This window comes from Sorex fumeus, unplaced genomic scaffold (genome assembly GCF_029834395.1).
Source record: "Sorex fumeus unplaced genomic scaffold, SorFum_2.1 ptg000030l, whole genome shotgun sequence".
In the NCBI taxonomy this organism is placed as follows: Eukaryota; Metazoa; Chordata; class Mammalia; order Eulipotyphla; family Soricidae; genus Sorex; species Sorex fumeus.
In genome coordinates, this window is record NW_026606087.1 from 3305793 (window position 1) to 3332110 (window position 26318).

The following is a 26318-nucleotide window of genomic DNA, read 5'->3' on the forward strand; positions in this document are numbered from 1 at the left end:
CCACACACTCCCAGTCACTGCGACTTATCCCCATGCTGTCTCTGCCACATTCCTCACACACCCTCGCCACCACAAGCCCCCTCACACACAAACACGGTGACACATTTCTTATCCTCAATCACTGTCACATACTTTGGGGCTTTTTTTTTTTTGCCTCCCCCCCGACTTCGCACAATCACGGTCCACCATCTGCACTCTTGAAACAGGATGTTTACTCTCCTCCCCAAGCGGGAGTTAAGATGACAACAGCTCTCGTCTTCACACGCCGCCGCATATTTTATGCGCACCATCCCCGACACCCCCCCACCCCAACGTCCCCCGACATGGATAATTAAGGCCACACCGGCTCCTCTCTTCTTCCCACACTCCCTCCTGACAGCCGCTCCCACTCTCGCTCCCACACTCCGCGGCGCCCACAGACGCGCGCGCGCGCGCCGAGTCCCTCACCACCCGCGGGGGTCTGAGCCCCCGGTGCTGGGGTGCGGGGCGGGGTGTGTGTGTGTGTGTGTGGGGGGGGGTGCCAGCTCGGGGAAATCTCCGCCGCGGCCGGCGCGGCCCCGCCCCGACCCGCCCCGCCCCTCATGCATATGCAAGTGCCTCAGCCCGGCGGCCCGGCCCCCAGACGGCCATTTGTAGCGGCGCTGGAGGCAGCGTTCGCCGAGGCGCTGAGGAGACGTGGTGGAGCGACGGGCGCGACCCTCCGCCGCGACCGCGCCGCGCTCCCCTCGCGCTCAGCCCGCTTCCCCGAGCCGCGGGGCGGGGGACCCGGGCCAGCTCGGGCGCCGCGCCGCCGCACGGACCGGCCCTTCCGGCCAGCTCCCGGGCGCCCGGCAGGGACCCCCCGCCCGGCCGCTCGCCGCAGCCCGCCGGCCGCACACGTCCCCGGAGCCGGGCCTAGGGCGGGCGGAGGCGCGGCGTGGCCGGGCTGGGCTCGGCGGCGTCCTCCCCATGGCCGCGGCCGGCTGGCGGGACGGCTCCGGCCAGGAGAAGTACCGGCTCGTGGTGGTCGGCGGCGGCGGCGTGGGCAAGTCGGCGCTCACCATCCAGTTCATCCAGGTGCCTGGCGCGGGCCTGGCTGGGTGGGTGGGGGGGTGTGTGTGTGTGGGAGGGGGAGGTGGGGGCGGCGGGTGGGGGCTCGGGGCTACCTGTGGCGGCGGCGCTGCAGCCCCGCGACCCCGCCCCGGAGGCGCCGCGCTGGCCTGGGGGGTAGGGGTCGCGCGCGCCGGGCGGCTCTGGCCCTCCCCGCCCCGGGGGCCCGCGGGGCTGCGCCCCCTCGCCTGCCCCGCGCCCCGCTCGGCGTCCCGGGAGTCGGGCTTCTCAGGAATGTGGCCGGGAGGGCGGAGCTGGCAGGGTGGGAAGCGTCGATCTACCTTATCGCCGCGGCGGGCGCCCGAGCCCTCCGGGAGAGGCAGCAGCGTGGCCGCGCCGGGGCTTCCTGGCCACGGGGCCCGGGCGCCTCGGGCTCGGGGCTGCGGGGCTGCGGCTGCCCGCCCCCCCCTCCCCGAGCGCCGGCTCTGCAGCCCCCTCTCGCCCCCCCCGCCCCCAGTTGCCCCGTCGGTGCCCGGGTCGTCGGTGCGCTGGCGATCGCGGTGGCAAATTGGCCTCCCCTCCCGCTCTCCCCCCCCGCCCCCCCCCACCACTCCGTCCGGTCCCCGGGGCTTCTCGGCTCACGCCGAATCCTGGAGCTGCCTCCTTTGCGAGCAGTGTGTGTTTCTCTTTGTGTGTGTATGTGTGTGTGTGTGTGTGTGTGTGTGTGTGTGTGTGTGTGTGCTTTCAAGTTATCTCTTAGGTTGTCGGTCCGGGTGGGAGTGTTGGGCTCATGCCCCCGGGAAATGGTGGCTTCGAGGAAGTTAAGGATGTGCTCGGGAGCCTTGAGACGGTGCCCGAGGAGTGCCCGCCCGCCCGCCCGCCTGCCTGCCTGCCTGCCTCTCGGAGCCTCGCCCGGGTGAAGTTGGGCATGGACCGGCGGCATCCTGCGTTGTGTGCCCGCTCCTGGTCCCCTCTCCTCCCCGCCTCACCCTCCTAGCGCTGCTGGAAGGCGGCAAGTCAGAGGGGTTATAAAGAAAAGGAAGGTGGAATGCTTTATTGTTAGCTTTTGCTCTTGGTAAGAGGTTTGAGACATTTTCTTTCTTTATTTCTTTTTGAAGGGAATTTAAAACAAAATGAGAACCACCCCAGAGAGAGAGAGAGAGAGAGAGAGAGAGAGAGAGAGAGAGAGAGATTGAGAGAGATTTCTCTTTCTTTTGTCAACCTAATAGGTGTGGCATACGCTGGGAGAAAGCGAAGGTACCCCAGTTACAACTACCGTAGCATACATTCTTAGTATTATAAAGAGTACTACCCTTGAGGCGCTTGGGTGGAATATTTCTGGTTTCGGTTCTGCCCGTTTGTGGTCAATTGGGATACGTGGCCCGCTTATTTCACTTAGTGTGGATAGTGATTTTAAAACAGTAATGTAAGGTAATTGGGATCGCAAGAATAGCTGTTTCTGCCATGCCAGTGGATTGGAAACTGCTGCTAAAACCTCTGCATCCGGGAAGATGTTTGTGTAACAAGCGTTTACAGTATGCTCATTAGTGGGTTAAAAATCACACTGAGTAAGAGGTGAGATTTTAAGAGGTGATATGTAAGTTTAGCAAGCTGCAGAAGTGAGGATACTGTCATGCTGCTGTTTCCTTAGGGCCAAGAGAGACTTGGTAACTGATAGCAAAGCAAAACAATTTATAAATGTCTCTTTGGGGACTTTAGTTAGGTCGGGTCTATCAGGGGGAGTGGAATGAGAGAATAATGTGGGGTTCAAGGTAATACACAGTTCTGCCTGAAAGGTTTAAAACATTACTACTATTTCTTTATTTATTTTTCTTTTTGGATCACACCCGGCAATGCACAGGGGTTACTCCTGGCTCTTCATTCAGGAATCACTCCTGGTGGTGCTCGGGGGACTATATGGGATGCTGGGAATCGAACCTAGGTCCGGTGCGTGCAAGGCGAACGCCCTACCCGCTGTGCTATCGCTCCAGCCCCACTACTATTCCTTTAGATGGTACTTTGCTAATTTTTTTTTGGGTGGGGTTGTGAGCAGGAACCATCTAAATATAAACAGATCTGTAAGCTAATTAAAATAATGAACCTATTTTTAATTTTTTTGGAAATCTTATTAGAAACCTTAAAGAGAATGGTTGTTGCTTTCTTCCTAAGAACTTTATAAATTTCATTTGTCAGAGACCTCCTTTATGAATTGTATTGCATGTATCTATGTGCTCTAGATAGATAGAAAAGAGAAATTGTGTTTATGAGAATTACATGTATTCAAACATGGAGAAAGCGTGTGAACTTTCAGTCATCCAGATGAGAGCACCCGTCTTTATTGGAGGTGAACTTTGCCAACATATTGAGCTTCACTGTACATCATTTTGTGTGTGTGTGTGTGTGTGTGTGTGAAATAGGGTTGATCACACATTTTTAATGACCGGTTAAATTGTGGGAATGTTCTTAGCATTATATGTAGTAGGAGCTCAGTTAATGATGAGTAAGTTCTGTACCACATTTAAGTGCAAAAGAAATTGGGAAAAGTTAGTTTGGGGAGGAATGATGAAAGTACTACAGTTGGAGGCTTCATGTCAGAAAAGGTTCTGTCTTCTGTGACAGTGGGTGAGTATGGAGGGAGGAGGACAGCAAGGAGCAGAGTGGAATGGGGAGATGGGCCAATGGCAGGGAGGAAAATACCTTCTGATTTTAAGTAGATTTTCTGGAGAGTCAAGAGGTGGACTCTCAGTTTTGTCACTTGCTGCATGTGTAGTCTTAGGCAAATTACTTAATCTCTTGGTACCTCAGTTTTTTTTCCATATGTAAACTAGGGAAATAACATAGTACTACATATTGTCACTGTGAAAGTTAAATGAGCTAATGTTATGTCAGGTCTTCTGGTAAAGAGGCATTTTTATTGTTATTGTATTAATCTTTGATTGCGTTGTGAAAGTGACTGTTTATCATCTATATTTAACAGAGCCCTATTTATTGCTTGACTCCCGGGAAATTAAAATGCATTCCACTGTGATTGTCTAGCAGTAGTCATTGAAGGGAGAAGAGATACCAGAAGCATAATCAACTTAAATTCTCGTAGTAGACGGGAATGTCACAAATTGGTTTTGTTATTTCAGCCTCTGAAATATGATACTGTTTTTACAGTGTTCCTGATGTATTTCTGTTACCTAATCCTAAAAAATAATAAGCAAATTGTGGAGTGGAGAGCTGTTTTAGTCTTGGCTTTCTTTAACCTCAGATTGACATGTTTCTTTTCATGCATGTGAAGGGCTGGAAAATCAGAAAATTCCGCACTGATTATTAAGGTATCTTTTTCTTTTAGCTGGCTCAAGGTCTCCCATCTCAGGTAATGCTGTGTATGTCAATCTTTTGAAGGCTGTATTTTCTTAGTAAAGTTGAGTGAACACTGTCTAGATTTGCAAAATCTAGGTTTTTTTATTCACTTTACTAGCTACTTGTCTTTGATCACCTTTTTCAGGTTTTGTATCCCTCAGTTTCCCCATGTGAAAAGGGAGACCAATAGCAACTAGGGTTTTGGAGGCAAGAAAACTAATAATATACAAATCATTTAGCAAAGTGCCATCTATAGATACATATTTTTACCTGGTGTATTTTGCTTTTCTTATTTTTAAAACTAGTTTCCCCAAGTGTGATCTGTTACTCATTTTGGATACATAATCTGATTTATTTTAAAATTTCAACTAGTTACCCTTCACCCCCCCTCCCCCCAACCTACACAGTTCCCCATCTGCTTGTCTTCTTCCCTTCCTTCCTTTTGTTTGGTAGTTAGGTCAGGTGAATGTTGGTGACATTTTGGTTTGTGGATACTTTTTTGATTGATTTTAGGAAGTAATGGACTAAATTGGGGTTCTGGATTGTTTATCACGCAACTCTGGTAAGAGACCCTTTATGTTACAGAGAATAAAAAGCAGGAGTTTCACAGGATTTTTTTTCTTCATTTAACATCTTAACTTTAGCTATTTATCAGTTATGGAAGCTGATTTCTTATGCATTCAATGACAGTCTTACTGCAACCTATTACTTTGGACCTGGCTCAAACATTGCTCTTTACCTTGACTTTGTCTTGCTGAGTGCTTCCCCCCCCCCCACCCCCCCGGGACAGAATACTAGAAGAGATTTTAAGATTCTGTATTTGTGGTTATAGTTAATTGATTCAGTGTGAGTTTAAATTCCTGAATTGCTGTTCTGTTGTTGTGTTTTGAAGACTTATCTCTTCTTCCAATTAGAAATCATTAAAGGTATTTTCTTTGAATTTGAAACTATCGAGTTCTCTATAGTATGCAGATCATTCTTTTATATTTTCAGGGTAATTTTCAACTGCATTCTTAGCATTAAAAAATAAGATACAGGCCGGAGCAATAGGACAGTAGGTAGGTTGTTTGCCTTTCACACAACCCACTCCAGTTCTATCCCCGGCATCCTATATGGTCTCCTGAGCATTGCCAGGCAGGAGTAATTCCTGAGTGCAGAGAGCATCACTGGTGTAGCCCAACCACACCCCATCTCTCCAAATAATAAGATACCTTTCCTAATGGTGGCACATACTAGAGATTTCCTTCTTTTGTTAAAAACTGATTTCACTGCCAATCTTTAGCTGCAATTGGAAGGCATTCAAGATTACTTTCTTATAGAGAACAGCTTCTGTCAGAGGAGAAACAGAAATTTGAATCCAGGATTTCTTAACATGTATTCATCTGTGGTGTGAGAGAAAGAGAGAGAGAGAGAGAGAGAGAAGAGAAGAGAGGGGGGAGAGAGAGAGAGAGTGAGAGTGAAAGAGAGAAAGAAAGAGAGAGAGAAAGGACACACAGGTGCAAATGCACGAGTACACAGATTGCAGTGCTATAGTAGGTTCTCTTCTGTTGAGGTCAAGTGTCCTGCTTTCCATTGATAAAATACCACTAGAAAGCAAAGTGACAATAACTTAGAACTACTGGGATGGTATATTACATTCATCTTTATTGCCGAAAACTCATGGGTCTTTCTTAAACTTTGAAGTGAAAGTCCATTATGTTTGGAATGCAAATCGGTAACTTCAAAAGTAGGGTAGGGGTAGAGGAGACCTCTAAAGAAGTACCTTTTTTCCATTTTTTCTTTCAATTTTTTAAATTTCATTTTCAAATTAAACTATCATATCAAATTTTTCAAGTTAGAATAGATCTTCACTGTATCACTGTCCTCCTGTTGATCATCGAATTACTCTAGCGGGCACCAGTAACATCTCTATTCTTTCCAGCCCTGAAATTTTAGCAGCCTCTTCTTTCTCTTTTCCCAGTGATTGGAGGCTCTTTCAGGGTTGGGGAATGAGACCTGCTGTCGTTACTTTATATCTTATAAAATTGAAATTAATTTTGTTATACTACGTAGACACTTAAAAAAAAAAAACCCAAATCCAGGCAGTGCTTCTCATGTGGACCTGAGTGTATTTCAGGAGTGCCACAGGTGAAAATAGCTTACATGGGGGCCCATGGCAGGAGATGAGAGGGCTGACTGGTACCACAGGGGGCCACAGGAAGGAAACAAGGTTGAGAAACTGTGCTTTAGGGCATTTGTTCTGTTATGTTCTCCTTACTGAAAAGTGATAAAGAGAAAAATAGTTGGCTTGTAGACAGTGTGGAGTTAGCAGTCATTGAATTTTCTTTAAAGGCTTTGATCTTGAATTACTTTGGGTAGAGTCACTGAGTCTGTGTTTGAGATTGAAACTTAAAGTAATGTCCTTGGAAGTCCTTTGATTTGTTTATTTTTCTCAAAGAAAAATGTATCACAAGTTTTTACGAGAAAGAGAAAGAATTTCTCTATTAACATTTTCTGTGGTACTGAAAGAAGCAAAGAAATGGAAGTATAACTTGTGCTACAGTAGACATAATTAGATTTAGCACCTTTATGCTATGTGAATTATAAAAGTGTTTTCTAAAAGCCATGATTTTTTTTACTATATAGCATTGTGTTGTTTAACTTAAAATATTAAAATCACAGATTTTGTTTTTATTAGTAGATTAATATTGCCAACAAATTTATCACCTCATATGCTGGTATTTTCTACCAGGAGAAAGAACTTGATATAAAAGTAAATGTTCCAACTTAGACATATGAGTATATGTGTCAAAATGATATTTCTTCTTTTTACAATTTTTCCCAGATTTCCCAAAAGCTAACATTTTGCCTTATTTGCTTTATAATTGCTTGCCTCATATACATATCACTCACACACACACAAACACACACACACACAAACACACCGTTTTCCTGACTTTTAAAAAAACAAAAACAAGAGTTTTTGTTTTTTTAAAAAAATCTTCTAGTAAAGTTCATAAAACTAAGGAAATTTGCTTGTATAAACATAGTATATAACCAATTATGTACTAACATTGAGATGTTATCTAATATGCAGAGCTTTTTCAGATTTTGCCATTTGATAGCATTTGATAGTAGTGCCCTTGATACAAAAGGAAATCTCAGATTACATAATACATCAATCTTTTCACATTTTTAATTCATAATAGTTCTCTTTCTCTCTTTCCCTTTTGGACTACACCTGGTAGTGCTCAGAGCTTATTCCTGGCTCTGTGCTCAGGGATCATCTTCGGCAGGACTTGGGACATATGGGGTCCAGAGATTTAACCTGGGTTAGCCACGTGCAAGGCAAACATCCTTCCCACTTTGTACTATTGCTCTAACCACCCTGTCTCTTTTTTGTTGTTTTTGGGCCTCATCTGGAGACTACTCTTGGCTCGGTGCTGGATGTTGCTCCTTGCAGTGCTTGAGGTTGGTGACCATATGGTTCCAGGGATGGAATCTTGGTCTTCTGTACTCAACCTATTGTGCTATCTCGCCCGCCTGATTTGGCATTTTAAAGTAATACAGTTTCATTTCTTTGTTCCTAGTTGGTTTTGTCTTTTTATTTGTAATTAGATTCAGGTTATGCATTTTTTGGGGTGGGAATAACACAATTGGTATCCTCTCAGTGCGTTATATTAGGAGACATAAGATGGATGTTGGTATAACATTCACCTTTCGACTCAGTAATTCCCAATTTAAGAATTTTCCTTATAGATGAACTTCCAACACATGGAAATATGTAACAAGGGACTGGAAAAATAGCAAGCAGGTCGTGGGCTTGTCTTGCATGCTCCTGACCTGGATTTGACCGTGCATATGGTCCCCCAAACCGTGCCAGAAGTGATCCCTGTACACAGAATTGGGAGTAACCATCAGCACCACCAGGAGTGACCCCCCCAAAAAAACCAAAAAGTTAAAACAATGGCTAGGAGAAGGGTGCAATAAAATATACTTCATTTTGCCAAATGAGCATACTGCAGTTACAAAGAGAACCAGAAAATTCTCTGAATTTTGACATAGTGTATTTTCCAGGGCAAATTCTTCAGTAAAAAAGAAAGCAAAATGCAAAATATTTACTGTACTTTATACTGTATTTTATGTTAGAAAGAAGGGGAGATAATAAGAAAATAGGTATGTTTTTGTTCATTGGGACAAGAACGACACAGAAAGGATAAATCAGAGGTAAATGTGATTTGTTACTTTCCTTGAGAGGGTAGATGGGAATAGTGACCTTTCTGAAGTCACCTTTCTGACTCTTGGAATCATTGGTACCATGCTAATTCATAGATTCTGTATGTAAAGAGCAGAGCACACCAGTGAAATCAAGTAAAGAAGAAAAAACACCCTAAGGTGGAATATAACTAGAAACCAGTGAACTAAACCTTATTTCAGATGAATAACATAATCACACTGAAGCAGGAAAGGAAAAAAAGAACTTGGACCCAGTGATTGGACTATGTCCTTAGGATGAAGACAAAAAGAACTTAAAATAAACATTGCACTAGTTAATAGGCTTTTAAAAAATTTTAGTCACAGAGGCATGGTTTTGCAATTTTGAAACAGTTTTCTGTAGTAAACATAATGTGGAAAATAAGATTAAGATTTCTCTCCTTTTGGGGGGAATGGGGCCCACACCTAACAGTGTTTTGGGGCCACTCCAGACTTGGTATCCAGTAGTTACTCTTGGTGGTGCTCTGGGGACCTTGTGGTACAAACCTGAACCTACAGCATGCAAAGTGCTCATTCCAGCTTTTTGAGCTATCTTCCTCACCCATAATCAGGTTTTAAAAATTAATTTTTTTTTTAACTGAAGGAGATGGGAGTTAGACATGTGGAAAGGGGAAAGAAGGAACTGGAATGAAGTAGAACGAACCCTGCCGTTTGATTAGAATTGAAAATAGTTTTAAAAGTACATAAATAAATAGATGTGTGTAGTAGACACTTGTACACTCATCTGTGTCTCTTCATGCTTTCTCTCCTGAGAGTGCCTCGACATAGTGATATCCCATCAGCAATGAAGAATACCTGGTGTTTGATCCTGGCACCTGAACACTGTTCTTCATAAAGGGCCCTTGGAGGACAGATTGATTCCAGTACTAGAGCAGGGGAAAAGAGAACGTGAACTTGAAGTATCAGATTGTTGGGAAGTACTCAGGAGGTGCTCAAAGCACAGAATGATGGCAGCATGTCAGGGAGACACAGGTTGCTTGGAAGAGCTCCCACTGTTAATTTTGGGACAATTAAATAATGAAATTAAATAATGATGATAGCCGATTACTTCTTGTAAATGAGCATAGTGACTCCATAGTGATGATAAACTAGGAACGTTCTTAAGGTAGGATTCTGATGAATAAGAATAGACAAAATGATAGAATTAGGAAAGTTGCCTTTTGGCAGTCATAACAGTTTAAGTAAGAATCATACATGGATATAAAAACTAGTGGGTAAAAGTTTGAAAGTAGTTAAATGTTAACCTAATCTCAAAATAGCTACTCACAGATATTATTAGTTATCAAAAGGAAATAATAACTATAGAGAAGTTTGGCTGACATCTCCTTGACTAAGTGATCAGTTAGCATTTCTAACGTTGCTTGATGAGAATTAATGAGTTAATGAGAATGAGCAGTTTGTTTAACTCAGGCCAAGAAGATGTGCTCCTCCCACCTTAGTTATACACTGATTGAACTTACGCCTAAAGGAGTTGAACTGAGCCTTAAGGGGAGCAGCTTTCTATTGAAAGAGAAAATTTCTGCTTAATTTTGTAGGAAAACGTCTTTTGAGGAAGGTTGATAAATTGAGGTAGGCTAATACACATTTTGGCCATGATTTTGTCTTTTGCACTTACTGTGTTTTGCTATTACTGCAATATTTTTGTTTTTTCTATTTTCTGTGGTAGTTTTGAAAGATGCAGTTTCATCATTTTTCTATTTGGAGTCATTTTAAAGTTACTTTTTTTCTTTATGGATTTATTGTATTTGTGGTAAACATGTATTTATCCTTTTCCTCTTCCTTCACTGTTGTACACTTCACGAGTGGTGCTTGAACATGGTTGTCTTGTGCTGGAGGTTGTATATACTTCGTTGTGGTATTAGGTATCCCAAATGACAGTGCTGGTGGCATGTGCTGGTCATGCCGCAAGGAGAGTTCTATTATAAAGTTGTAAATAACTCAATACTCTTATCATTAAGCGTTATTGCTTTTTTTAAAAAAATATTTTTACAGTTGTGTCATACTAGTTAAAATCCCTCATAGAATTTTTTGAATTATCAGTCGCAGAATTTCAGCAATGAGAAATTCTGTTAAATCAGCCAAGGCATTTTGTCAAATTCAGATTTTTGACTGAGTTGTAATTTGGAAAATTTGAGATAAGTAGAGGGATAGTTTTCAAATTTATTAAAACTTGCATGTTTAAGTTTTCTGCTGCGACAAGTAGAAGAGGCTGTAGAGAGATTAAAAGATTTTTATTTTGGGCCACACCTGATGGTGCTTCTCCCTCTGGGTTTACTCCTGGCTCAGTGCTTGGGGGACTGAATGTGGGGGATTTCAACTGGGTGGGGTCTGCTGCATGTAAGGCAAGCATCTTAACCCCTATATTATCTTTTGCCCCCAAATATTATTATATTACTGCTAGAAGTTTTTCATAATTTGATATGTAAATTGTGTTTATGCTTTCTCTTTAAAATATTTTACCATCTTTTCTCACAGAAATATGTAAGATAATGTCTGACTATAATGCATGTTTTTTTTTTTCTTTTTGTGTCACACCCGGCGATGTACAGAGTTTACTTCTGGCTCATGTATTCAGCAATTATATCTGGCGGTGCTTGGGGGACCATATGGGATGCTGGGAATCGAACCCGGGTCTGCCAGCGTGCAAGGCAAACGTCCTATCTGCTGTGCTATTGCTCCTGCCCCATTATAATGTATGGTTTTAAAGCTATTTTAAAGGAATTCTAGCAAGGATTTGCCAGAAATGTTTTCTGTTTTTTTAATTAAGAAAAAAATCATTTTTGGTGTCAAGAACATAACTCATGACTTGCTTGTGTGAGGCCCTGAGTTTGATCCCTGACGTTGCACTGCTACCCTGCCCCGTGCCTCCTGGCATCTTCTTTGTGCTATCCAGCACTGTGAACATAGAATTTCCTCATTTCCTTCTCTTGTTGGTTTGCTGCAGGGACCTGGGGTGTAACACACTTGGTTGTTGTGCCTGCCAGATGTCCCACACTTGATAATGGTGTTTGCACGTTTGAATTGCGTGCTTTCACAAGTGGTTACAGTGCTTTCCAGGGACACACACCTTCCTGTGCTCACATACATTTGTTTATAGTGTCCCCATGACTCACACTACCTTATGGCATCCATATTTCCAAACTGCATGGCACTCCAGCACGTGCGGTGGGCCTGTGGACACTGAATTTGCTGCTCCCATTTACCTCATAATCACAAGGCAGGCAGCATGCACTCTACCGTAAAAGTTATACCTGACCTCGCAGTTGCTTCCCTCCCTCCCACCCTCCCTCCCTTCCTTCCTTTTTGTTTAATTGAATCACCCACATTCACTCATGCGGAGATTTTATAACACCATCCACTGTTCAGAGCTCTGAGAGCTCCGCCAGCTCTGACGCTTGCCACTGCGCTGCTGTTGTCATCTTGAGGAGAACTCTCCACAGGTACTTAATGCCGCCATCATCACCAGATCTGTTGTGTGTACCCTCTTGGATCCTCTCTTGGAGAGGATCATAAGACTGATTTTGTATTGTTTTCTTTGATAAGAAATCTTGTACATTTTATGAATACTTGGATAATTTGCAATTTCACATCAGACATCCTCTTCATTTCTTCTTCTGCTTGATGTACTGTCTCCCCTGCCCTCCTTATTCAGACTTTATTAGGAAATAGTGAACAGTTGTGGAAAAATAAAGGTTTTTAGGAAAGATGTGTTGTATCTTGTATGGTTTCACTGTATGTTTCTGAAGAGAATGAAGAATTATCTGACTTTATTTGGGATTTCAGGGTTTCTTTGTAGTCAAAAGATTATCTGTATGTTTCATGTGTACATTTCAGTCTTGAATTGTAGGACTTTGAGTAGTTGATCCATAGCACTCAGTTTTTTTTCCAGAATAGTCTTTGGAAAAGGATACTCCTATTTTAATTTCTCTGGAAATTCTGACTCAGGAAATGTAAAACAGGCTGAGAGTAAGGTCTTAAAGATTTACTACTTTTGTCTTATTGTGGGTTTTCTCTTATTGCCTCATTTTTGGTAAAATGATGACATGTGGATGAAATTATAATAGTCAGCAGTTTGTTAGGTGAAAGGAAAAAGAATAGTAAGCAAGTAGTCAAATCAAACTGCAAGGGAAGATTTGTGATAGGTACAACAAGAGGTTTCAGAAATCTTGTAGAAGAGGTATATGACTGTTAAATTTGTCATTTTGTTCCTTTGCCTCTGAAGTAGATGTGTCAGGAAGGTAGGTAATTTACCTTATGGGCTCAAATATTCAAGGACACCCAGGCATATCTAACTTAAATAGAGGAAGGAGTGAATTAGAGAAGGGATCATGGGTTTAGGAAATAAAAGAAAAATGGAAATAAAATACATGTATGACAAAGATGTAGATTTGTGATAATTCAGGAGTTGTAGATGTTTAATATAATTTACCAAAATTAGATATAATCTGTTGAAATACTCTTATTGGGCTGGAGCAATAGCACAGCAGTAGGGTGTTTGCCTTGCACGCAGCTGACCCGGTCGGCCCAGGTTTGATTCCTCCGCCCCCTCGGAGAGCCTGGCAAGCTACCGAGAGTATCTCGCCCACACGGCAAAGCCTGGCAAGCTCCCCGTGGCATATTCGATATGCCAAACACAGTAACAAGAAGACGTTACTGGCGCCCACTCCAGCAAATCGATGAACAACGGGAGGACAGTGCTACAGTGCTATACTCTTATTAGATATTATCTGTTGATAATCTCTTGTCTTCTTAAGCTAAGAGTTGCAACCATTATGGGGTCATGTATCTGAATGTAAGGGTTGTAAAAGTTTTCTTTAAAACCAATTTATGATTTGTTATCAGTAATTGTTTAATTTGAAAACCTATTTCATTTAAAACACTGGATTTTTAGAACAGTTGATTCTGTGACTTACAAAGCTATTCATAATGGTTTCTTACACACATAATTTCCATACCACACACCTTTCCTCTTCCAAGGACCCCAAAATCCCACCCTTCCAATCCCCACCCACCACAACTTAGTTGTGTACATCAGTTCTCTCACTTTGTTCCCCTTGGATCTTTGATGTCACCTTGCTGTATCTTTAAGTCCCATGACATAAAAATAGTCTGACAGAGATTATTCTGTATCTATCTTTCTTTCTGAATGACTTACCTCAGCATGATATCTGCTAGTCCCATCTATGTTGTTGTAGATTGCATGATTTTGTTCTTTCTTAGCTTCTTTTTTTTCGGTCACTCTCAGTGATACACAGGGGTTACACCTGCCTCTGTGTCGCAGAATTACTCCTGGACTCCTGCTCAGAGGACCATATGGGATGCTGGGGATCGAACCCTGGTTGACTGTGTGCAAGGCAGGCATCATGCTATACAATTGCTCCTGCCCGATTTTTTTTCTGCATAATAAACTGCATAATATTCTCTTGTTTATATATACACAAGTTTAAACTGCATAATATTCTCTTGTTTATATATACACAAGTTTTTTTTTTTTAATTTTTCGGTCACCCATCTGGCATTTGCATTCAGGAATTATTCCTGGGATGCTGGAGATCGAACCCAGGTTGCCTGCTTGCAAGGCAAGTGCTTTCCCCATTATACTTCAACTTCTTGATCCATTTGTTTACAGTTAGATGTTTGGGCTGTTTCCATGTCTTGGCTGTTGTATTAAGTGGGGCGATGAATATAGATTTGCACGTCTTGCTTTAAATTTTTAGATAGTTGCAGAAAATTCCCACGCCGTTAAATCCATTTCAGTGACCTGCTTCTTTGTGGGTTGTACAGGTGGTGGTAAAGGGGATCAAACTCAGTTCCTTATATACTTACTAAGCTACATTTCAAGTTTCTAATAGACTTTTTTTTTGGGGGGGGAGGGAGATGTGCCACAGCCTATTGGTGTGCCACACCTATTGGTGCTCAGGGGACCATATGGGTTGCTGGGGATCAAACACAGGTTGGCTGTGTGCAAAGGCACCCTACTCACTTTACTATTGCTTTGTCCTTCTGACTTTTTAATTATTGGATTATTTATTGTTAAAAATTCTGTGCGAACACTGAACTGTTTTTTCACTTTCCAGAGTTAAGAAGAAATTTTTTTTTACTACACCTGGCAATGCTCAGGGCTTGCTCCTGGCTCTGTGCTCAGGGATCACTCCTAGCAGGGCTCAAGGGATCAAATGGAGTTTTGGGGATTGAATTCAGGTTTGCTGCACGCAAGATAAGCGCCTGCCCACTGTATTGTCTTTTTGATTCTGGAATAAGAATTGTTAAGATTACATATTAGTATTTCAACCTTCATCAAATACTGGATCTTGAGATTATTTCTCTACCATTATGAAGTCTGAGAGGTTTGTGGCCATAATTTATCATGGGCTGAATTTTTATGGGTGACTTTGTCTTGTTATAATTTGGACTGAGATTCTTTGATTCGCCTGGTTGATTCTTTGATTCAGTTGGTCTTTATTAAATGTTAGCTGATTTAAAATATTTTTATTGAAATGCTGTTGCATTTAACAGATTTCATATAGGTATCATGAATAAATCAGCATCTGTATAAACTAACATAAAGAGAATCTGTACTTTTTTTTTTTTTAGTTCCAACATGGCCGACCCGAGTTCGATTCCTCCGCCCCTCCCGGAGAGCCCGGCAAGCTACCGAGAGTATTCGATATGCCAGACACAGTAGCAACAAAGTCTCCAATGGAGACGTTACTGGGCCCGCTCGAGCAAATCGATGAACAACGGGAGGGCAGTGACAGTGACAGTTTTAGAATATATGGTTTAGCAGTAGAAATCCTTTCCCCCATTTGTGATAACATGATCTAAAGTCCCAGATGATAGTTTTATACTTAAATGCTAGTTCTCTATTCACACTGCCAGAGTCAATAACCCTCCACCATTGTTCCATCATTCCTTCTTTAGGACAGGGAAGAATTGTGACTCTGCAATATTAATTTTGTGTTTAAAGATAGTTTTATTTTTCCTTCTTAAAGTTACTGCAAATTATGAGCCCTGATTTTTTTTTTTTATAGAGAGTTTCATGAAGAAGTCATTTATTGGCTGAGCTGATTAGTCGAATGAAGTTATCGGACATGGGTTACTTTAGTTTGTGGTTTTAGATGAACAGTACATGGTGCACAGCTGTTGCTTCAACAGCTTTCTTCCAGCTGTCTTACTGGATTGTCATAAAATACCCAACATTCCTTTTTTTGTTCCAATAGTACCCCTTGTAATATTCTATATTTTACTATTTGAAATGGAGCATAGTAATTAATGATCTTTTCATTCTGTCTGTTAATAACTATTTAGGCTGAAGCCCAAACAGATTATTACTAATAGACTTATGCCTTGTTGTTTTATACTATTTATACAAACTAAGTTGAGCAGTTAACATTGAAAAAGTTTCCAAATACATTGAATAATGTCCACAAAGTAGTAGTTGGTATCTGGATAATGAAACTGCCACCTTCAATTACTTGTCTTAACTTTGAGTTTGTATTAATGAGTTTTGTAGAGTTAAAAGATGAAAAGTATTAATATTGTATTTAGAAAGCTGTGTAGACCCTGTCTGTAGGAAGGCATTAGGTTGTATTTTGATAAAGTGACTGGATTTCAAATGATTTTTCAGATCTTGATAATAATAGAGTTATAAGCTAAGGGTTTCAGGTTTTGTTTTTGAATGAGGAGCAGGGAGCTCTGAAGGTTATATATCTCTCCCTCTCTATATATATATCAAATAGTGCTAAAGTTTTTAAAAAAGCATTGCTTTATTTAGTCTTTACAGTTTCTTTTTTATAGCCTTGGTAGCACACTTAATGATAAAGTTGCTCGAATCCCAAAGTAATGATTGCGATGGAATTTGGATTCATAATTTTGATAACTGAGATGGAACTTAATTCATGTTCTTACTGTGTAGCAGAATGCAAAGGGTTATACTTTGTATCCGACCTTTCCCAAATACATCACTTTTTTTTTTTTAACTAAGACTGTGCCCATCAGAGCTGGGTAGGCTTGGGATGTCTTGATCCCCAAGCTCTCAGGAGTCACCAGGAACACTCCCAGTAATGGTCAGGGGCACGTTCTGGGGACCAAACTGATGGCCTTGCACATGCTAGATATGTACTATACTACTACTTGTTCTATCTCCTAGGTCCAAGGCATTAGTTCTTTTATTCATGGAGTTATCTCAGCAATGAAACCATTAAGTTAAAGAAGGCCTTTGCATGGAGTTGTAGTTTGAAGAGCTGCCAGGCTGGAGAGATAGTACAGCAGGCCGGGCTCTTGCCTTCTGTACAGCCCACCTAGGTTTGGTCTCCTGCACCTGTATAGACTCCTAGCACTACCAGAAGTGATCCCTGAGCATCGCTGGGTGTGACCCCCCCCCCAAAAAAAAGAAACGTAGAGCGTTGGAATTGAAAGAAAGTGAAAAAAGTCTTTCCTTGTTCCCTTTCTTCTCTCTAGACATCTTCCTCATACCTCTCTGATAATCCTATTTTCACACTGTGTGTTATGACTGGAGAGACAGTTTTGACACTCAGTAATAATCTGTATGAAATATGCATCCATGACTCTTCTGAAGCTGTATCCCTTTTCATCTGACTAATTCTTAGTCATCTTTCTAGTTATGATTCATGGTTCATCTTCAGCAAGCCCTTCCTCAGGGAATGTCGTCACTGGACGTGGTGCTCCTCCCATGGGCTTCCAGAGTAGCTAAGCATTTCTCCCCCTGCACACTTTGAGAGTAAATTACACAACTGATGCTCTGTTACTTTTTGATTCTTAGGAATAACAAAAAAGAGGAGACTTATTATTGAGTTGTTCAATTAATTATTTTTGGGCTGCATCTAGTGGGTGTCAGGGACCACACCCAAATTGTTGGGGTATTGCTTCTGGTGGTGCTGGGGGTGAGGGTGGGAGTGGATGACACCACACAGAGTCAGGCATCTAACCAGGCCTCCTGCATGCAAAACATTTGCTCAGTGCTTTGAGCTCTCTCTCTCCCGCTGGGCCCAAGGGAGCCTTTTTGTATAATTTTAGTATATTTATTGAGACCAAAATTAGAATACTGTTTTTACATTTTGCCAGTTGTTTCAATGATGTCCTTAGTAATAATATTTAATTTTTTTCCCTCTAGGATCTAGTTCAGGATTCCATGTTGTTATACTTAATTTTCATGTGTTTTTAGTTTTAAAGTTATTTGTAAAATATCCCACAATTTGGGCTTGTCTCATCGTTCCTTATCATTGGAATTAAGTGATGCAGTTTTGGCAGAAATGTCTGAAAAGTCTTTTTCTAGTATATCACATTAAGGAGGCATATGTTTATTTTATCCATTACTGGTGATGTGAAATTTGATCACTAAGTTACACACTGAAAAATTTCTACTACTGGTTTCTTTTAATTAATATCTTAGGAGTAAAGACATTGAGGTCAGGTTAATAATTAGCTACTTTCAAGCCTTTGGGATTGTGTCTACTCAACTTGTTTCCTTGTTTACTTATTACTCATTATCTTCAGGTTCTGTTTTGTGATATAGATTGTAAAATACTTTCAAACAACGCTTGCATCACACTCAAATTTTTAGGGGCAAAAGTTTCTGGTTAAACCAGCAGCTTGGAGCAGAAAAGCGAATGGACTATGTGTTAAACCGTGCCATCATGCCTGCCCGGAGGGGAAAGGGTGTTGCCCCATTTGCCCGCTCCTCTCTGTAAAGAAAGATGGCGGCCGCACGGGAGCCTTGTGGACAGCAGGTTTGAGCCAGGGGTCGGGGGCGGCAGGGACCTCATGGGAAGGGGGGCGTTCCGGTCCGTCCTTCACGCCCTACCGAGGTCACCAGTTGCCCCCCACAAGCGGCTCTTCCGCAGGGCCACGACTCCAGAGCACAGAAACCAATCTCTTAACTATCTAACTTTTAATAGAAATACTTCCAGAGTTAATAAGTAAAATAGCAGAAATCTAAAACCGCGCGGCGTGACATCATTTAATTCTTAAACCCAGCTCTAGAAAGCAAATCATTTCACAACGCTTTTTCAGCATGTCTGATTTGGCCGGGGGGGGGGGGGGGGGGGGGGGGGGGGTGGGGGTGGGGGGGGGGGTGGGGTGGGTGGTAAACTCTAAATAATAATGGTGCATCTTTTATCGAAACAATGAATCTAGTCAAAGTAGATAGAGTGTTAACTAGAACTCATCTGCCTCACAGGAATTGGGAGGGGTGGGAGGTGGGGTTCTATTGGGGTTCGCGGTAAAAAATAAGTATTGGTAAAGGGAAATGTGTTTGATATTTACATGACTGAGACCTAAACCTGAAAGCTCTGTAACTTTTCCCCACAGTGATTCAATAAATAAATAAATTATAAAAAAAAAGTTTCTGGTTATTGCATTTTCTTTAGTAATATAATTACTTTCTCGGTGTTTCTTCATAAAATGAAAGGAGTTTACATTTACATGTATAGATTACATATAACTTTTTACATTTTTAGATTCTAAGTCCTATGGCATATGAATTTAAAACTTAATTTGATTATTATGTTTGGTTTGTTTCTTTCCCCCCTAAGTATTTTGAAGTTGTTTCAAAGAGTCTGTGTAAGACATTAAATATTTCATTGCTTTAGTTTGTAATAGAATTGGACTCACTTTGTTTTTGGCCTTGATGTTCTTTATATTTAGTTAATGCCATTTCCTAGTAGATAGAAAAAGCAATATTAATCTCTTTTGGTTGGGATAGTCTGGGCTTGGGAAACTTAGTTTCATAATAATATATTGATAAATAATTTCTATTTTTCCTTGGAGATTTCTAAATTGTTGAAAATGAAAAAGAACAAAACAGTTCAGTAGTGTTTATTATGTTTAAAAACATTTTATTTTAAATTTATTTATTTATTTATTTATCATTTTGCTCTTAGGTGTTACTCCTGGCTCTCCACTCAGGAATTACTCCTGGAAGTGCTTGGGGGACCATATGGGATGCAGGGGATTGAACCCGGGCCACCCGTGTGCAAAGCAAATGCCCTACCCACTGTACTATCACTCCGGCCCCTTAAATTTACTTTTGAATGTTGGGTTTAGTTTCTAATGTCTTAATTTCAGAAGAGGTGAATTGATTATTTAGAAAAAGTCATCTAGTTGTAGAACTTACTCATTATAAACAGACTGACAGATGTTATTTCATTGCTCATCTAAATCACAAAATACTTTTTCAGAACTTACTTTTTATTTATTCATATGTCTTGGTTTTGGGAACCACACCTGGGAGTGTTCAGGACTTTTTCCTGGATCTGCACTCAACAATTATCAGGGAACTATATGGGATGCCAGGAATGGAACCATGTGCAAGGCAAGTACCCTACCCACTGTACTACCTCTCTGGCCACGGAACTTAATACTTTTAAGTATTAAGTATTTAAAATATCAATTTTTTTGCAGTAAAAGTATTAGGCTGTTTAATAAATTATTAAATGAATTGTTACATGAATTATTTTAACTTTGAAATTTTAAATAATTTTTATAATTGATATTTATTCTTTATGATATTTTACTGTGTATAATATTTTTGTTTTTGGAAAGATGATTAATTTTACCTTTAATTTTCTTATGAAGAAATGATGCCTTTAACTTTTCCCAGCACATAGGTGTACAAAAATGAATGTTCACATTATATAGTCTGTGGGAGGTCTGGGTAGAAATAAAAATCTGCAGTGACCTGTCTTGCATTTTGTGCTATACTGTTGACATTTTTATTCAGGCAATTTATAAGATGTTATTTTTTGGTGGTCTTCTGAACAAAGGGAATTCTATTTCCAGATTATAATGATCATGAAGTTGTGTAGCACCTAAAAAACAGTACCTAAAACCATGATGCCCCAAAGTAGAGAGAGAGAAAGGTGCCTGCCACAGAGTCAGGGGGGTGGGGTGGGGTGGGTGACAGGAGAGGTACTGGGAACAATTGGTGTTGGAAAATATGCACTGGTGGAGGGATGGGTATTCAATCATTGTGTGATTGAAACTCAATTATGAAAGCTTTGTAACTGTCTCACTGTGATTCAATTAAAAAATAAAATAAAAACTGCCCTTTTTTTCATACTTCTGTATTTTGGAGAGGTTAAATAGGAATTCTGCAGTCTTCAGTTATAGTATGTTTGCTGGTGGCATGGTTTAACTTTATAGGCATTCTTTTTCAGGTGTTTTCTCAAAAGCAAAGTCATTGTTCCTGTTGAGTGACTAGTAGAAACTGTGCAGTCATTAATAGCTGAAAAGAGCTCAGTGGACTGAGCACATGTTTCGGGTGTGAGAGGCTTAGGTTCAATCCCCAGTACCTCATTGTCCTGTGATCAACCACTGTGTATACCCTGCTCTGCTCCCTGTCCCCCAAAAGGACTTGTACTAGAATATAGGAAGTATTCTTTACCAAGAGTTCTGTAGTGCTATATTTTTTAAAATTTATTTTTTGTACCGGCTGGAGCGATAGCACACAGCGGGTAGGGCACCTTGCACGCCCTACCAGGTTTAATTCCTCCATCCCTCTCAGAGAGCCCGGCAAGCTACTGAGAGTATCTCGCCTGCACGGCAGAGCCTGGCAAGCTCCCCGTGGTGTATTCGGTATGCCAAGAACAGTAACAAGTCTCACAATGGAGACATTACTGGTGCCTGCTTGAGCAAATCAATGAACAGTGGAGGACAGTGCTACAATCCAGTGCTATTTTTGGTACAGAAGACTCCAGCAGTTTGGTGTAGCCAATTGACAGCTTAGTACTGCTTAATTTTTTTGTTTTTATTTATTTGGCCACACCCTGACACTCTGTGGTGCTCAGGGATCACTTTTGGTGGGGCTCAGGGAGCCATATGCAGTGCTGGGATATTGAACCTGTTAGCTGTGTGCAAGCCAGTATTCTGTACTATCTCTGGCCTAGAATACTGGTGTTAAATGTACAAAGTAAAATACGTAGGGTTATAAAGGTAACTGTTACACTTAAATACAATGATCAACATATTAAAAACAGAGGCTTTGCTTTAATTCCCATTGCATGCAAATGATATTCTGATATATTTGCAATAACCATTGAAACAGAATAGCTGTGGGGCTGGAGCTATAGCACAGCGGGTAGGGCATTTGCCTTGCACGCAGCCAACATGGCCGACACAGGTTCGATTCCCAGCATCCCATATGGTCCCCCACGCACCGCCAGGAGTAATTCCTGAGTGCATGAGCCAGGAGTAACCCCTGAGCATTGCCGGGTGTCACCCAAAAAGCAAGCAAACAAACAAAAAACAAAAAAACAGAATAGCTGTGATTTCTATTAGTAATAGCCACAGATTACCAAATTTCCATGAAAGAGATGGTAAGTTTAGCCAGAGGTTCTTGAAGAAATATTTTGACAACTGTGTTTTTGAATTTTCAATCCCAATCGCTCCTTTTCACATAGGGGGAGGGTATTAGGATTTGGAGCTAGAGAACTTGGGAATTGAGTCCCGTATTTACTCTTCTCTAGTATCTATTACATACTTTTGTAACTGATATGGATATGGTAAGAGCACTTATGACAGTTAGGCTTTTTGTAGATTTTCTAGGTGTTCCATTTCTTATGTCACTGTCACTGTCACTGTCCTCCCGTTGTTCATCGATTTTCTCGAGCGGGCCCAGTAATGGCTCCATCGTGAGACTTGTTTTACTGTGTTTGGCATATCGGGTACATCACGGGGAGCTTGCCAGGCTCTGCCGTGCGGGCGAGATACTCTCGGTAGCTTGCCGGGCTCTCCGAGAGGGGCAGAGGAATCAAACTCGGGTTGGCCATGTTGGCTGTGTGCAAGGCAGACGCCCTACCCGCTGTGCTATCGCTCCAGCCCATTTCATATATAATATGTGATTAAAATATGTACCTTATAAATTATAATAATAATTATATATCGTACAAATTACAATCATAAAAATTGTACATAATTATGCTGTAATTACTAATGTGACTTTTTGGGGGGTGGGGGATTGGGGCACAGCTAATGGTTAGGAGCTGCTTTGGATTTAGTTGTTTGCTCATGGCAATCAGTGTTCAGGGGTTCATGTGCTGGGAATGGAACTGTCATGCAAAGCGTGTCCTTCAACCCTTTGAGCCATCTTCTTGACCCTAGAATTTGTGTGATTTACAGTGGTCTGGTAATGTACTATCATTTTACTAGTCTGAAATATAGAAACCTTTCCTCCCTTTATATCCATTTTCTGCCCTTTAAAAAATACTTACTTTACACACATTTATTATTATTTTGGTTTTTAGGCCACATCTGGTTGTGCTCGCTGGATTCCGTGCTTAGGAATTACTGTTTGCAGGCTTTCAGAACCAGGGATCTAGGGTGCCAGAGATCGAACCCAGGTTAGGCATGAGCCTGGCAAGCGTCTTACTCACTGTACTATATCCTCGGCCCTTATATTATTGTTTTTGTGTTTGTTGATGCCCAGGATTGAACCCAGGCCCTTAAACCTGCAAGGCAAGTACTTTGCCATGGAGCTCTATGTCCAGTTCTCTTCACACATACAGATTTAGAACCATGTGAAAAGTGATATATTTTTATTTCAGTCATCTGGCATACTTTTAGAAAACTTAGGGGAAGGAGAGCCTATTTCAATGTCCATAGTTTTGCTCTGTTCTTCCTTCCTTTACTGGGGCAGAGGGGAGGACACACCTGTCTACTCAGGGCTTACCCCTGGCTCCATAGTCAAAGATCACTCCTGGCAGTGCTTTGGGGGGACTATCTGGATGCCAGGGATCAAACCTTGATTGACTGTGTGCAACGTAAGCAAGCACCTTGCGTGCTGTACCATCTTTCCAGTCCCTATTCTTCCTCTCTTCCATTATTATTTTGTGTTTAGAGAATGTTCTCAGCCATTTAGATTAAAATCTATTGGTGACAAATTTCTTACATTTTTCTTTTTCTCATGCCAGGAGGTTATTTTCTGAGTTTGGGATTCTAGGTTGATAGTTCTTTGTGTTTAGAACCTGTGTCACTTCTGAGTCACATCAGTTCTCCGTGGTTTCTGATGAGAAATCTGTTATTCCAGTTTTTTTTTTCCTCATAAGATTGTGTTTTCTCTGGTTGTTTTCAAGTTCTCCCTCCCTCCCTCCCTCCCTCCCTCCCACCCACCCTTCTTTCCTTTCTTCCTGCCTGCCTTCCTTACTGCCTGCCTTCCTACCTTCCTACCTGTTTGCCTGCCTGCCTGCCTGTCTGCCTGCCTTCCTGCCTTCCTGCGGGTGTTTTGCGGGTGTTTTTCTCTTAAAAGAATTTGTTAAGCTTCTTGGAGCCATAGTGACAGTATAGTTGATTTGATCCCTGCCATCCCCTGTGGTCCCCTGAGCACCACCAGGACTGGGAGTAACCCTTGAGTATACCACTGGGTCTGGCCCAAAAACCAAACCAAAACATGATGTTTGCCCAGCTTTTTGAAAGTATTGGTTCATGTCATGTCTCTCCAAATTCAGGGGATCTTTCAGTTATTACTTCGATAAGTACCCTTTCTCTGGTGCTCTGTCCCTCATTCCAGCACTGTGGTCACGGTCCTCCCATTGTTCATTAATTTACTCGAGCGGGCCCAGTAATCATGAGACCTGTTGTTACTGTGTTTGGCATATCGAATACGTCACGGGTAGCTTGCCAGGCTCTGCCGTGCGGGCGAGATACTCTCGGTAGCTTGCTGAGCTCTCCGAGGGGGCGGAAGAATTGAACTCAGGTTGGCCATGTTGGCTGCTTGTAAGGCAAACGCCCTACCGCTGTGCTATCGCTCCAGCACTGTGGTGTTTTTTGTTATATACTTTAGCTCTTTTTCTTTTCTCTTTTCTTTCCTTTTTCCAGATAGGTTATTTATATTATTCTTCCTTTCAGTCTATTATTTTCTTCTTTCTGTCTATTCTGCTGTTCAAAACATCCATCTCCAAAATTATTATTGAAATGATTCTATTTTTCAAGTTCCCAGTTCATTCTGTAACGTTTGCTGTTTTACTTGCTGAAATTTTGATTTACTTACTGAAATTTTATTTAACTCTTATATTTATTCAATCTTTTAGTCAAGATTGTGTTAACAGAAGTCTCTCCTTATCCACATTTTCTTTTTTTTCAGTTTGTTCCCCACAGTCAACCTCAGAAAAAGAATTTGTGCAATAGGATATTTTGAGAGGGAGATTTGATAGTCTCTTAACATGCCTAATTTATAAGTTAAACTATCATAGGCCTGTGTGTAGAGGAAGAACCTATTTACAGGGACCAGGGTGAGGTGGCTCAGTGGCTAATAGTGTCTGCCTTGCTAGTGGGAAACCACGAGTTTGATCTCTACTGCAGATTGCATGCACTGTATGTGTTCCTGGAGGCTTGCTTGTCTGGGGTTCCTGGTGCTATGACAGGGTGTGATCTCCGGCATATAGCCTGGGCTGTGTACATTGTGCAGCTGAAGTGTTCACGTTGAGCCAGTAGCTCAGTTGGTAGTAATGAGCGCTGTGCCATATGTGGGAACGTTGGTGAGCACCAGAACCAAGGTTTGAAAACCATAACCAAACATATACTACTTTCTGTAATTGTAACAATAGCTGCAACAACAACAAATAGAAAGGATGGGTGGTAATGCAAACTAATGGCCTAGCATATATTAGGTTCAGTAATATTTGAGGTTGCAGTCATATATCCACTGGGATACTGAAATATATTCCCTGGGAAGGGTGAGGGGTAGAGGGGAGGATCTGGCTATAGCTTCATAAAGTAAATCTAACAGCTCTGTGTTGTGTTTATTGAGTGTGTTTTGTGTGTGTGTGTGTGTGTGTGTGTGTGTATTATAATTTAGTTTGAGATCTTCCTGGTTCTTGGGTTTTAATTGAATACTGGACATTTTACATTTTGTTCTAGGGTTCAGACCTGACTCACACCCTCTTATCTAGCTGATGCTTTTGATATAGGTCTGGCAAAAGTAGGGGAAGTGGAGTGCTGCCATTGTGCTGCCAGGTAGAGGTCGAGGTTTGGATTCTTGACTCCTTTGAACACCATGGGAGGTGAAGGTCCAGGATCTCACGTGGGCTCCTTTGCACTGTTGAGAGGAGAGAAGGTCTGCACTGACCAGTGGGTATAAAGTTCTTGATTCATACGCCAGGACAGTGGCATGTTGGGTGTCTCTTTAGAGTTAAAATTTCTTAAAATTTAGAAATTTTAGACTCCCTGCTGGGCTTTTGCTGGGTGAGGCCAATTTTGTTTGGATTTTTTTGTGGTGTTGCTAGAACCGTAATTGTTTAAAAATTTTCTTTTTATGATTTTGGACTGCCTCTTTTGGGTTCTTTGGTACAAGAAGGCTTTTTACAATTTGTTAAAAACTTTTTGTTCGTGCCTGTTGGACAGTTGTCAAATTGTTTACCAGTTCTGGGATATGTTAGGCAAAAAAGAAAACCTAGAGAACTCACCAGGGTATTGCTTGGGCTCTAGCATTAGCTCATCTACCTTCTGTTCAGCTTCCAGTCTTTTACATAATGTTTAGGAACTTTTAACTTAGCAGAAGCAATGGTGAAATTTAGGGTTTTTTTCTCTTTTTTGTGTGTTTATGTTAAATAATACTGCAATCATTGTTTTCCCCAAAGGTTATATTTTTCTACTGACATTTGACTACTGGCTCAAAAAGTGATTTTATATCTTTGATTTTTTTTCTTATGTTGCAAGTTGTTGTGTCATTCAGT

At 41.6% G+C, this 26318-nt stretch overlaps 1 protein-coding gene across 1 annotated transcript in view; it reads left to right on the plus strand.

Annotated features, from left to right (window-relative positions):
- The first annotated feature begins 678 nt into the window (after positions 1–678).
- Positions 679–26318, plus strand: part of RRAS2 (RAS related 2) — a 79879-nt gene continuing 54239 nt past the window's right edge. The window contains exon 1 of the mRNA XM_056116169.1: positions 679–1056. Within this exon, the coding sequence (XP_055972144.1) occupies positions 949–1056 (108 nt within the window). The 5' untranslated portion in view covers positions 679–948. The remainder of the gene's footprint in view (positions 1057–26318) is intronic.